Source organism: Coturnix japonica, chromosome 3 (assembly GCF_001577835.2).
Source record: "Coturnix japonica isolate 7356 chromosome 3, Coturnix japonica 2.1, whole genome shotgun sequence".
In the NCBI taxonomy this organism is placed as follows: Eukaryota; Metazoa; Chordata; class Aves; order Galliformes; family Phasianidae; genus Coturnix; species Coturnix japonica.
Genome location: NC_029518.1, coordinates 40,200,761 through 40,214,256, shown reverse-complemented (window position 1 = coordinate 40,214,256; position 13,496 = coordinate 40,200,761). Strand labels below are relative to the sequence as shown.

General features: G+C 37.0%; 1 protein-coding gene across 1 annotated transcript in view; it reads right to left on the bottom strand.

Moving 5' to 3' along the window:
• Positions 1 to 13,496, bottom strand: part of PRKN (parkin RBR E3 ubiquitin protein ligase) — a 504,333-nt gene that overhangs the window by 413,338 nt on the left and 77,499 nt on the right. The window contains exon 2 of the mRNA XM_032443533.1: positions 10,281 to 10,518. Within this exon, the coding sequence (XP_032299424.1) occupies positions 10,281 to 10,518 (238 nt within the window). The remainder of the gene's footprint in view (positions 1 to 10,280; positions 10,519 to 13,496) is intronic.

The window sequence follows — 13,496 nt, the reverse complement described above, 5'->3', positions numbered from 1 at the left end:
GAACTTTGGAGACTAAACTCCTCACAGCACACATATAGAACAGCGCTCTACCAAGCAGTTGTTACCTTCCTGCTCAGTATGTCACTGAATCAGTGGCTGCCAGCTTAGCTCTCAGTTGTTCCAGCAAAACCACACCAATCAATTAAGCCAATTGATTTTGGAGAATGGTTTTCTTGAAGTTAAACAGAAATGCTTAAAGATTATTTTGTACATTCAGCTTGAGATGTACTTTACACCTCTTAATCTCTACAAAAGTCTGTTCCCTTTCGCTCATCTCACAAGTAGATATGACAGCTTCTTTTTCTTTCCTTTTTACCCATTTGACAATTGCACAAATACATGTGCTGGAGCTCTACTGTCTACAGCTGAATTTCCAAGTTGCACCATAATATAAAAAATATTCCTGCAGTCTCTCAAGAGAAAAGATTTAATCTAGATGACACTTCCTTTATCAACAACCATTTCATTTCTAATGGATTCTCTTGTGCTATTCTGTGAAGGACCCAAACACTCTAGGAAACAGAGTCAGGCTATTACCTCTATTTCTCCAGTCCATTACTCAGACTCTTGAAGTACTATGTACCTCAGCAGGAGCTAATAGCACTGTAGTTCCACCATCTTTAAACCTTGTATATCATAACAGATGAGAAGCATCCTGTATACTAGTGAAGTGACTCACATCAGATCATTAAACATCTCAGAAGTAGAAGTAACTCCAATTCTGGTGTCTTAATCGCATCATCAGTTCTCTTTTCTGGAAAGAATATATATTTTTGATGTAATCATCTTACATATTCTAATTCTTCGATATTTGAAACAATGAAAATGTGAATGAAAATTATTCCAAGAATAAACAGAAAGCCACTGTAGGGGATAGGTGGACAATAGATACATAGAATGAAATATGAAGAGATTGAGTCCCTATAACAGTTTAAGAAACACTATGTGCAAGACAGAAAAAATTTTGTTTGAAAAAATCATTTGCATCTCCATCTTAAATATTTCACAAAGTTTGATGTTACAAAGAAGATATTGCTATTGATATGTATGCTATTGATATGTACCAGAGATCAGCTCAGCCATGGACAGTGTTTTATGTTCCTATCAAGTCAAAAACCACTGAGAGTACTATAACAGTGTGTTCAGATGCCAGGATAAGAATTACAGTAATTTACAACAAACAGAGTAACAAAGTGTAGAAGTACAGTATTCATAGTCATAATCTGAAATCAGGTCTTGCTCCTGCACTGCTGAAGACAGTGGAGTCTTTTTCTACTTATTGCATTACTTCTAGCATAAACACAACATTCTAGTAAAAAAAAAAACTAAATTATGCTTAGGGAGTCCTGAAAAATTAATCAGTGTCTTCATCTGCCCATACCTACAGTTCAGATTTTATTGAAAACACTATTGGTTCCCTATTCAAGATTTCTTCCCTACTGAAGAAAAAAAATCCAACACAGCCCTCAACAGATAAAGTGATACATCCCCGCTTTCTGTAATAGGAAAGGGGTGATCTATCTAGATTTCCTTGAGCTATGACAAAGCATGAACTCTGACTGCTACATCATGACACTGAACAAGCCTAAGGCTCAAACTTCCAGAGTCAGGCCAGAGAAGAAGACAACCTTTCTCTTGCAACACATTAACACCAGATCTCATACCATTTTGAAGACTGTAGAACACATTGCCAGTCTCAGCCAGGCTGTCCTCCCACACCCACCATATTGTCTTGGAATCATAGAATTGCTTTGGAAAAGACCTTAAAGATCATCGAGTCCAATCACAAGCTAACCAAACTACCGCAACTCTAACAACACTTCTCTAAGTCATGTCCCTGAGCACCACATCCAAACAGGTTTTGAAAACATTCAGGGATGGTGACTAAACCACCTTCCTGGGGAGCCTATTCCAGTGCTTCACAACCCTTTCTGTAAAGATGTTTTTCCTGACATCCAACCTAATCCTCCACTGGCACAACTTGAGGCCATTTCCCTTCATCCAGATATGGCATCTTCTGACTTCCATTTATTCAGGCCAATGAAAGATGAAATGTATGGGTAATATGCTGTCACAGTAGTTGTGAAACAGTGAGTCACCTGCACTGGTTTAGATTTGTACAAGGACGTTGTGCAGAATTACATCCATCAGAAGCCAAAAAAGTATAGCTAAAGATGATAACAATGGTGAAAAATAACGTTCTGTTCCTATCAAATGGTGTTATTGTGCTTTTTATCCTAATTTTCATGGAAATAAATAGAAGGCATTACTTTTAGAGTGATCTTTTTATCTTCTACTATCAACAGAATTTATTCAACTACCTGTTCCATACAATTATTTGCTGAAGATCAAGTCCTTCTAACAGGGTTGCTCTCCCCATTCCCTTGTTGTGTACACAGAATTCTAAATAGCATTAATGAAACTCAGATGTGAGTTCAGAGAAGAATACAACTCTCAAATATTTTTGAGCAGAGAGATCACATGCCATACAAATACCACACTGTGCAAGCACCAAGACTCACAGTAGCAGCAAGTACTGCCATTTAATCACATTTAAACAAAGCACTCTTTTCATTTGGGCCTCATAATTGGACTCCATTCTTTTTCCATACGAGAGGTGTTTAAGTGTTATTACCCTGTTTTTCCCTGTAGTATCTCTAGTTAATTCCTGTGAACAATTATTCTGGAAAAAAAAAATAATAACATACATACTTTTTAATAAACACAGAACATTCCCATCTACAAATGCCACCTCCAGCCAGTGACATAAAGATGCAAGTTCCACATCTGCAAAAGAAAACCCATTTATGCTGTCACCTACGAACAGACAAAATACATTCCAAGGACACAGAAGTGTTCTGACCCTACTCCCCCTGACACAGGGGAGTTAGCAAATGTTACTGTTTTCAATTAACATGAAAGGGCCTTTAAAAACAATAAAGTAATTAGACACGTTCAAGGGAGATAATTATGTCATGTAAGGATGAGCATTCCCAGAAGGGCTTTAGGCTCCAGTAAAAAAGAACATATCTCAAATGAATTTCACGGACATGCAAGGTACGGGAAAATGGCACCATACTCAGTGTTAAAAGCATATGATACAAATGAGGTCTCCAGCATGGCACTGACTGCAATAAATTATCAAGTGTGTGTTCTGTTTTCTGAAATGGGCTCAATTTATCATTTTATTGAAAAGGTTCCATTATGCTAATGTCTCTTAAAATCACTTTTTGCTGTTGCTGGAAGGTGAAGAGAGAATATCAATTTTTATACAGAGAACTTGGAAGTACTACAGCAGTGAGCTGTCAAGGGTTAATAACACTAACAGAAGACGCAATGCACACAAGAACAAATCCCCAAGGACTTTGTAATGGCAAATTTTTATAACCTTACTGAAAGCAGAATAACTAGAATATTTCTCTAAAGCTCAGTTAGCTATTAAAAATTAGAAGATACGACAGAATCTATCTAAACTGTAAAGATACAGATTTGGTGGGTGGACTGTTTAATGAACAAAGAACTGCCTGCACAATCAGGTCCAGAAAGTGGTGGTCAGCGGCTCAGTGCCTGGATGGAGATCAGTGACAAGTGGCATCCCTCAGGAGTCAGTGCTGGGGCTGATACTTTGTAATATCTTCATTAATGACATTGACAGTGGGGTCGAGTACACTTTCAGGAAGTTCGCTGGTGACAGCAAGCTATGGGGTACAGTTGACACACCAGAGGGCTGCAAAGTCACCCAGAGCGATGATCCAGAAAGATGGGGCTGCTCAATCTGGAGAAGAGAAGGCTGCAAAGTGACCTTATGAAAGCCTTTCAGTATCTAAAGGGGAGCTACAGGAAACAGAGACAGACTCTTTATAAGGGTCTGCAGAGATAGAACAAGAGGAAATGTTCAACAAGGGTAGATTTAGGTTAGATATACAGAAAAAAAATCGTTATAGTGAAGATGATAAAGCACAGGAACAAGTTACCTACTGTTGTAGTCGATGCCCTATCCCTGGAGACTTCCAAGGTGAGGCTGGATCAGGTTCATGATCTAGCTCTCATGTCCCTGTTCAATGCAGGGGAGTTGGACTAGATCAACTCTAGTGGTCCCTCCGAACTCTAAGGATTCTATAATCATCAGCAACAGTTACTTAGTTGGGTGAAAACTCTCCTTCTACTCTCCAGTTCACCCATGAACTGACATTGGAGGTTGTTTAGGAAGTGCTGTTGCAAGGAAGGTCAAATTAAAGAGCACCAGCATCAGCTTAAATCACCTTACTCAGAGAATAGATTTGAAAGATAATCAGAGTGGTGATTACTTACAAAAAGGAATGCTCCTTCTCTAAATATTAAATAATATGAACACTTGCTTTCTTTTGATGAATTGGATACCAGACAGGTAAGTATTAAAAGAGGAAGATAACTAGATTTAGATATACAATTGGTTTGATCTTGTATAATAGCTTTGTTCTGACTGAGATGTGACTTGTATCCACAAAACTTCCTGTATGCCATGCATCAAAATAATAGAGCACTGTTTCAGTAAAATTACCACACAAAATGACTTTTAACTGAAAGCCCTTCCTTATAAGCTTGTCATCTATTTTCTCCAGGCATAGCAATACAGCATCCACCAATAATAACCCAGCAAATAATCAAGAGGTGTAATTTGTTAGCATATATTTTAGCAGTTGAAAACGAGTAAATGAAACTAGATCACTGTGACCACTGTTTCAGTGGATCATCAATAAATACCCTTCTTGATATCAGAGCTTCAAATACAGATCACAGTTTGGGAACTTCTGCAATGCAACATTTTCCAGTCTGGAAACATTTAAGACTTCATAGAAACTCTAATTTGATGCAACAAATATTCTGTGAAATTGATTTAAAATTAAACATAATCTCACTGCACCACATAAAAAATTGTTATGGTCATATTCTGCTCTTAATACACACCTGGGTTTTTTTCCTAATTCAGATGAACATGAAGTATGATTACCTCTTGAAAGCATATTGTAACACTGTGATGACAGAGGTACAATGTTTGAGCACTCTGCATTATGTATGATATCAACGTGATCTTCAGAGGGACAAAGACATGTATAGTTGACCACAGGAAGCATCCAAGAGATAAAAGATTGAGAAACAAAACACATTTGAAAAGGAGGTAAATAGTACATAAACATCAAACGTGTGGAGACAATCTGGAGAGGAAGGAACAAAAGTCTGCTTTTGTCCTAATTTCTCTTGGCAGAGTTCTCAGGCATCATAACTTCAACATGTGTGTTGACAAGGCGCATTGGCACTAGCTCCATAATATTGTATACTGACAGAAAATTCAAGATATATGCTCTTGTTCTAACAGTTAAAATGTTTGGTAGATGTAATGAATGCACACTGCTAATGATTAACAGTGTTCCAAAGCTAACCATTAGCACAAAGTGAGTGGTTCATGTAGAAACTTCATAAAGTTTTCTTCTAAAGTTTGAAATTGGCCTTATTTATCAGACTTCTACATACTCAATCACAGTGAGCTCTGTTCAGTTGCAACTGAATTGCACATACAGCGCACTCATCCAGTGTGTAATGAAGACAAATGCATCCATACTTCTCAGAAAGTATTTGTCAAAATCAGAACTAGAATATTACTGCTGAATTTGTTCTCCTTTTCTAAAGTAAAAGAGTTCCTTCCCCTATCTGAATATAGATTGATCTTCACACTGATTTTAAAAACTCTGGAAGAAATGCAGAATAAATCACAATAGCATAATGCACTTCAATCCTAGTACAAAAGTAAATTATCAGTGCACCAAATATGAAAATATCATAGTAATATAAATAGTTACTTAAATGTTTCAACTGAAACAACACATTGGTCGCATTATGTAATTTACTATTTTTCCTTCTACAGCCATACAAATCTCATTCAAATACACGTCTGTCAGAAGAACTACCACAAGAACTGTATCACCACCATTAAATGGCAGTTTAATATCTCAAAGTCAGTACAAGTACTCTGATCATTTGTTTTATGAACAAGATTTTGATAGCTTTGGGGAAAATAAATAAATAAATAACCTAATTATATAATGTGAATTAAAGAATACTGCTCACCTACCCTCAAGCTATTGATTTGCAATACCATAGACCCATTTAATTCATTACATTATTTTATAATTAATCAACAAATGATTTCTACAATGATGCCATGGGAAAAATCTTTATACTAATTAATTTCTCATTTAAAAATAGAACTAAATGCCAGAAGAGAAAAAAGAGGAATTTTTTTTCCCCCTATGGGAATAGTAAATTCTTAGATATCTTATTTTCTGATAAATAAGTAGGTCAATGGAAAGTAAGTTCATTGTTGCACTTTCCTGAGAATTGCCTGGTTCAGTTGCTAAATGCTTACAAAGCTTCATGTCCCAGAGTATCCATACCGATGCTCTTGTAGTGCTGGAGGCCGTTTTGGATGGATCAGTGCTTACATTTTAATGGCACTCTCTGAAAGAAGGTAGGAAAAAGCAGCAGAAAAGTCTAGGGAAACTCAACTGAATGCCACATGAAAACAGGTAGGTGGGGATGCACATCATGCTGTTCCCTGGTCTAGAACTAATTTGAAAGCATACCTTTTAGTTCAGTATGTTCAGTAATTTTAAACTATACCTGGAACTTACACTGCTTGTTCACTTCAAACAAACCTGACAAAAACAAAAATTAAAAAAAAATATCACATCCTCTTAGATGTTTTAATTAAAAGAATCATAATAAAATGTAATATTTATTATAGAGGAAATTATGGAAATTATAACACACAACCAACAAAATACTATTCAAGATGTATTCATATATTGTTGACAGTATTCATAGATAAATTCTTCTCTATTATTATTTCTTCAGAACTTTCCTTAGAAGAATACAGAGATTTTGCTACCCGACCTCTACATTCTGGATTTTTTTTTTTCCTAAAAGTTTCTGCCTGTATCTTTCACAAATCAGTCTCTGATTTAGAGCAGAAAATAGTTATCACTTCCTACTTTTAAGCACTGACAGCATGGAGGTTTTGCTAATGACTGGGTTACCCCTCTCATAACTTGTATTTCTCTCAAATGCAAGGATGGCAGGTTTTAATAGGTGTTTTCATTAAAAAGACTTCCTAAGTAGGTGTAAGAGAATCCATTATTCTTTCTGCTACACTTTATAGCTTGGCCCAGCTAAACCAGATCTTTGTTTTCCATTTTCACTAAAAAAGGATACAAGGTGATACAGAGCAGACAGAAAAACACATTGCTGTTACCTTTGTCTGAAAAGAGAGGAAGCACAGAAATTCTTGATGCAGAGATAATTTACATCTATTTTCAATTATTTTTTATTTTTTTTTTCAGTTTGTTAATGGCTGTCAAACTTTTGAATTTCTTATGGACAAACATGTTTTGTACATCCAAAACAATATATGTAAGATGGTTCTCCAGACAAATAAAAAATTGCTTTCATTACTTGCCAATAAGGAGGGGGATGAGCTGAGAAAATGTCCGTTTGTGCTCTTTTGCAAGGAGCAAATAACGACCCTTAGTTGAGACAGGATGGCAGGCCATAAGGGCATTTATCTAGTCAAATGTGCCAATTCATACTGTAAATGTACATTGCATAAGTGTACATGCATAACAGCAGTACAAAATAATGATTTCTCTCCTGGATTATCTGGTAAATTTTTATCTCCAATTCAGCACTTCAAAAATAATATCCTTCCACTCAAATGATGCAAAAGCTTATAAGAGAAGCTTCTAAGAGAATCTTTTGCCATGCAAAAGTTAACCACAATCCATTTTCCTTATAATTCAAAGGCGGGCAAAATAAAACAAAAGCTGGTTAAGGGGCACAGGGTCACCATTTTATGTTAACAAGCAGAAATAACTTGGTCTACTGAAAGAGAAGTGGTTATCTCTGCAACCACAGAATAGCTGATTAGCATGTTAGACAAAATAGTAATCAATTAATCATCTGCCTCTAAATTGTAGGTTTAAATTGCCCCCTGTTCATTGTGTGTGATTTCACACACGGAAAATAATAATTTTTGGTTTTACTGCATAGGTTTTTCATTTAGGTTAATCACAACCATCCACCTTCTAGCAGAATGGCTTTAAAGGTATTTAAAACAGAAGTAATGACATATGTATCCTTCAGCTACTCATTCCCACTATTGTTTACTCATCACAACTGTGTCAAGGCAAATGTTACTACACAGAAGAGTTGACTAAAAAAATATCATCTCTGGGTTCATATTTTATTTATTTTTTTTGTTCTTGCTGGATCATTTATAACCCAGACCAGTACTCATCTCAGTGAATAATGTGACTGCACATTAACCCACCTCAACTTCCAGAAACAACAAAGACATAAAAATCCTCCATATTGAACAGAAGTAGTAGAGCTGAGCAGTGGCAAGGTCAAGTATTCATTGTGAAAGTCATAGCAAACCAAGGAGAAGACAACAAGCTTTTAAAAAGAAACATACTAACATCCTTGCGGGCAGAACCTATCAGTCATTACAGGAAACTGTTTTTTCCCTTACGACAAAAAAATAAAAAGAAAAATCTCTTTTAACCACAGATAAAACTAGACCACATATACTCCTCAGTATTTTTTCCTCAGTTGTCCTTCTGCTGTGAAAAGATTTGCTGCAACAGAACATACCTATCTATCCATCTGCAGACCTCACAGAATTTGCAGACTATGGAAAAATGCACTGTGTAACACATTTTAAAATGCCTTACATGTGTATAAACTATTCTGTAAAGTCAAACGCTACTATTAATTTCATGTAAATATCATGCACAGTACTGAAAAAGCAATAAGGATCTAGCACCATTGCCTTGACTTAGAAGGCCCAGCCTGAAACTCTGTCCCTACCTTAACAGATTTAAATTGGCATGCACCCCACTTATCTCATTATTCATGGAGAATGAGAGATGTGGATCATTAAGCTGGGCACTAATTTGCTCCTAAACTGCACTCATTCATCATCAGCTGGCAGTGAGAGTTTGATCAAGTCAGTTGTGGAACACTTCTCTGACCCTTCCATTTCTTTTTGGCATGAGTTACTTAAGAAATTTTCTATAAAGTTATTCTAACAGTTTAGTAGCTGTTCAGTTAAGCACGATTATGTTTGTGGTCAGGTTAGTTACAGAAGTATGTCTGTGTCATATTTACAAACTCCCTTCTGTACCCTGGACCTCTGTGCTTGCTACTATCATCCATATCAATCATTCTAAAAATACATCTTTGGTAGACCATTACCACAAATCACCACTCAGAGTCTGGTATTCCACAAAACGATTTTTCTTCCTTGGAGACAAACACAGCATTCAATGAGGGTTAGTTAGACTGTGTCTGTAGGAGAGGGTTAATCTGAGAAGTATTATCTAAAACATTCTTGTATTTCTGTCTTTTGTACACATCTCTACAGAACCATTTTAATTATTACCATAGAAAGATTTATATAATCACAAGGTTGGAAAGGACCAATAAGATCATCTAGTCCAACCGTGCACCTTACACAACAATCCATTTGACTGTGATGTAATTTGTGCCTCAGACAATTTCTTATGATGAAGAAAAAGTATTCTCAGTAATAATTTGGTGGGTGAAGAACTACTCAAATCCACAGTATGAATCATCATCATCTTTTGTGCCAACTATGTTTCTATAAATAAGAAGCCCATTGTATAGAAATGTTTTTTATAAAATGCATGGGTATGAAAACATTACAACAGACTATTAAACATATTTCCAGTGTAAAAGCTTCCAAGAATCCTAGTAAAGGAAGCTTCAGTAATGGAAATTTTAGAGGGATTATTTTTGCTTGCCAATAGACTTCTGCATTTTTGTGTATTTTTGGTGCTTTTATTGTTGATGATAACTTCTTAGAGAAAAGACTAAGAAAAGAAATCATTGACTTTATCCATAAAGCAAAATTATGTTATTAGAAGATGTGTCAGCTGTTTAGCATCTCTTAGTTGCATTTTTTGTTTGAAAACTAAAAGAAACAATACGTTATGCTTTTTGTCTGTGGTATAGAATTGCTCACTCTAATAAAGAAACATAATTTTTTTGTTTAAGCATTAAAATACCCTGTCTCTGGAGACATCCAAAGTTAGGCTGGACCAGGCTCTAAGCATCTTGATCTAGCTGTATATGTCCCTCTTCACTGCAGGAAAGCTGGACTAGATGACTTTTAAGAGTCCCTTCTAAATGATTCTATGACTCTGTGTACCAAATAACTGATTTACCTGACTTTTCAGACGGAGGGGAAATGTTGGGTTCTTTAGTATCCAGAATAACAGCCAACCCTGCAGACAGCGACGGGAGGATGCTGGAACTGAGATCTATGCGAGTTAGACTTTCAGGTACTCTTTCCAACGTTTTTAGAATGCCTCCAGTATTGTTGTCTTCAGTCTCATCCTTATCACTATTCTTCTGTGGATTCTGAACAATATGAACGATGCTTTGCTGGACCAGGTCACAATTCTGCAACACAAAACCAAAATCCTAGTAAATAATTAATTGTGGCTGTCACGGGTTAGTTAGATTTACCTATGCCCGTGACAGGGGAAGCCACTCCACTCCTCCTGCGGGCCGAATGTGAGGGGGAAAAGTGGAGTGGGATTAGAAACTAGCTGGACAATCGTTATAGGAAGGAAAACTATTTTATTCTAATGTATGATATTCTGAAATACAAATTAACACAATTATATATTAGTTATTTAATGTGTAACATTCGATACAAACAGAGAGAGTATGAGTGCTTTCTCGCGAAAAACCGGAGAGTCTTATCTTTGTGTAGACTTCTATGTCGATGTTCACGAGGCTGTGAACGCTTCCTCTCACTTCTCCAGAGAAGTTTGAGTATGAAGAAGGAGGCCTGTCCAGCCTGGATAGGAGATTATATATTGAGTCGTCCCTGTGATATTGTGTACTTTTTTCCTGTTGTTCTTCTGTGGTGATATTGTAGGTTCTTTCTTCTGTTGACTTGCAGCATTCACTCAGAAGTACGTGCTAGCTTGACTATGTGATGTAATGATTGTGGAATATTTCTGTATAGCAAAATTACAAAATTACAGAAACCATGACATTGCATCCCTTATTCTACATTATTAACATTCAGGTGTAATATAAGTATATATGATATGACATAAGTTACTCAACGTATGTAAAAATTGTGATTTTTATGCTTAAATAGAGATATTGTGCATTAACATAACTTAAAATGTTACAACGTATAATATGACTAATATAATCACTAACATTTGCAAGAGATTATATATAATTATATAGATTTAGAATACATTAGAAATTATTTGACTGCAGTCTCCCAGATTCTAAATATCCTGTGCACAAATTGAAGCATTCCCTTCCTTTCCTGTATTACCATCCGAAGGTGCATCCCAGGTCCCTGGCGAAGACATTCCACGGGATATGGTTTGCACTTTCTCAGAAGCCTGGAGATGCGTCAATGAATGCAGTCTTTTTCCGATATCATGGTTCTTTACATGTATATACAGGGACGATTATTATCCTCTAGCAGTGTGGGTAGGGGGCTAGATTGACTAGGGACGTATCACGATTGACAGAATCCCTTAGTATTTGACCACCGATTAGTGGTTCTTTCTTTTGATGGATTCTTCTCGCGAGTGGCTTAATATGTTCAACATTTCCATTGCTTTTCATATCATATGTTTTCAAACAACCATGTTATAAGTGTTAAAGTTTTAACTTAGAAGCTTTGTGTGTTCATGGTAAAGGGAATATTGATAAATCTCATTCATGCCGATGATTCTTTTGGCCCATTTTTATGTATTTATTATTAGAGAATGTTTTTGAAATTTTGTCCATTATACAGATTTTCAATTCTTTTTGGGGTGCCATGGTCCGCACGGACTTTTTGTTTCTCAAAGACTCTTTTTTATTATTATGGTTTTCGGGGGGTGCATGGTACTGCGTATTGTTTCATAGCCTACCCAGTGGGTTGCTCTACCATATGTGAGTACATAACCTTACACTGCGAGATCGTGGCACAGGTGTATATATCAACTGCCACGCTCCATTTATTTAATACTTTTGGTCCATGTTGCCCTGCCTCTCAGAGACGTGTTCATGGCCTTGCTGTTTAATTATGGACATGTTTTGACAATCCTTAGAATAGACTTGCGCATAGCGTTCAATGGTTACATTCTACCCTTCGGTCTCTTGCCCACTTAGTAGTGTGCGTCTCTTCCTGATTGGCTGAGGTCCTCATTGTATCCCTTATTCGAGCCTAGGTAAATAATGTGGCTCCTTGTATTTGCCAATTTCAATGTTATTTTGAGCCATCTCAATTCCTAGCAGTTTTATCTTACGCTGAGTGGTTTGGTTTGTGTTGTTGCTTAGTATGCTGCTCCGACTTTTGGCACATGGTATCCACATGACTGCACCTTTACAATCCATATTCTTTTGTTTCGGTGCATTCAAGGTTCCTTCCATAGTTCAGCCGCCCAAACTAGATTTTCTTTCCCTCTCGTTGGTCAGTTATTTGTGTGTTCCTACCTGCTGTAATCCGTACCCCCTATAAGGCATTTGGCCACCATCATAGTTTCAGTATAAGGATATCGAGCTATTGTCTACCTCTGTCCCGTTTCAGCAACCTATCTAATGGCAGCTTGGACTAGCTTTTTACGTTTCTGCAATACTGACTTGAATTCTCCTTACCTTCAGTGGTCTGCAAACCTGTCGTGTAGGGGTCAAGAGCGCTTTCCATTTGCGAGTTGCGTTCCTGCTACATATTAGCGAGATTGATTCCTGTTCAGTAGAATTATGGTGCATACGTTTTCTTGTTCTATTGTTGTGGTAATTTGAGTTGTATTTGTGGGGCTCTTTAGCTTAGTTTGTATTATGCCTCTTGCTGCTGGTGATGTTTCCAAACTTTTTATCTTCAGGCATGTTCATGATTACATGTCTAGGATGTCGCTGGAGATTTGAGTTCTCTCCATTTCGCGCTCGTGTGGTAATTCAGCGTAGGATCCACTTGCTTCTCAGGTGACATTGTAGCATGATTAGTGGAGTGTTGGAACACTGTCTTTGAACACATCCAGTTCTTACTACTGGCTAGTCGAGGGTGCATAAAAGGGAGGCTTGTTTTCAGTTCCCACTACTTCAGAAGCTGTGCTCCGTATAACTGTCTGTTTTTTTTCTTTTTTTTTTCTTTTTTTTTTTTTTTCCACGCAGAAGCGGTCTAAGAGCTTGCCGGCTCAGGTGGAAGAGTGAGGCACTCGGCAACCCTTAGGAGTGATGATTTTCGCAGAATCCAGGTGGCGGTCCTCGGGTCTCTTCCTGAGGCTTCTTTGCCACAAATCTCCCAAGTGGGTTCCTTTCTCGTCCAGCATGCATTATAGCGTAGGATTTTTTTCTTTACATCCTGTCCAGTTTTCGTACTGGCCCCTGGCTACAGCGATCGGCTATCTCTTGTTTAA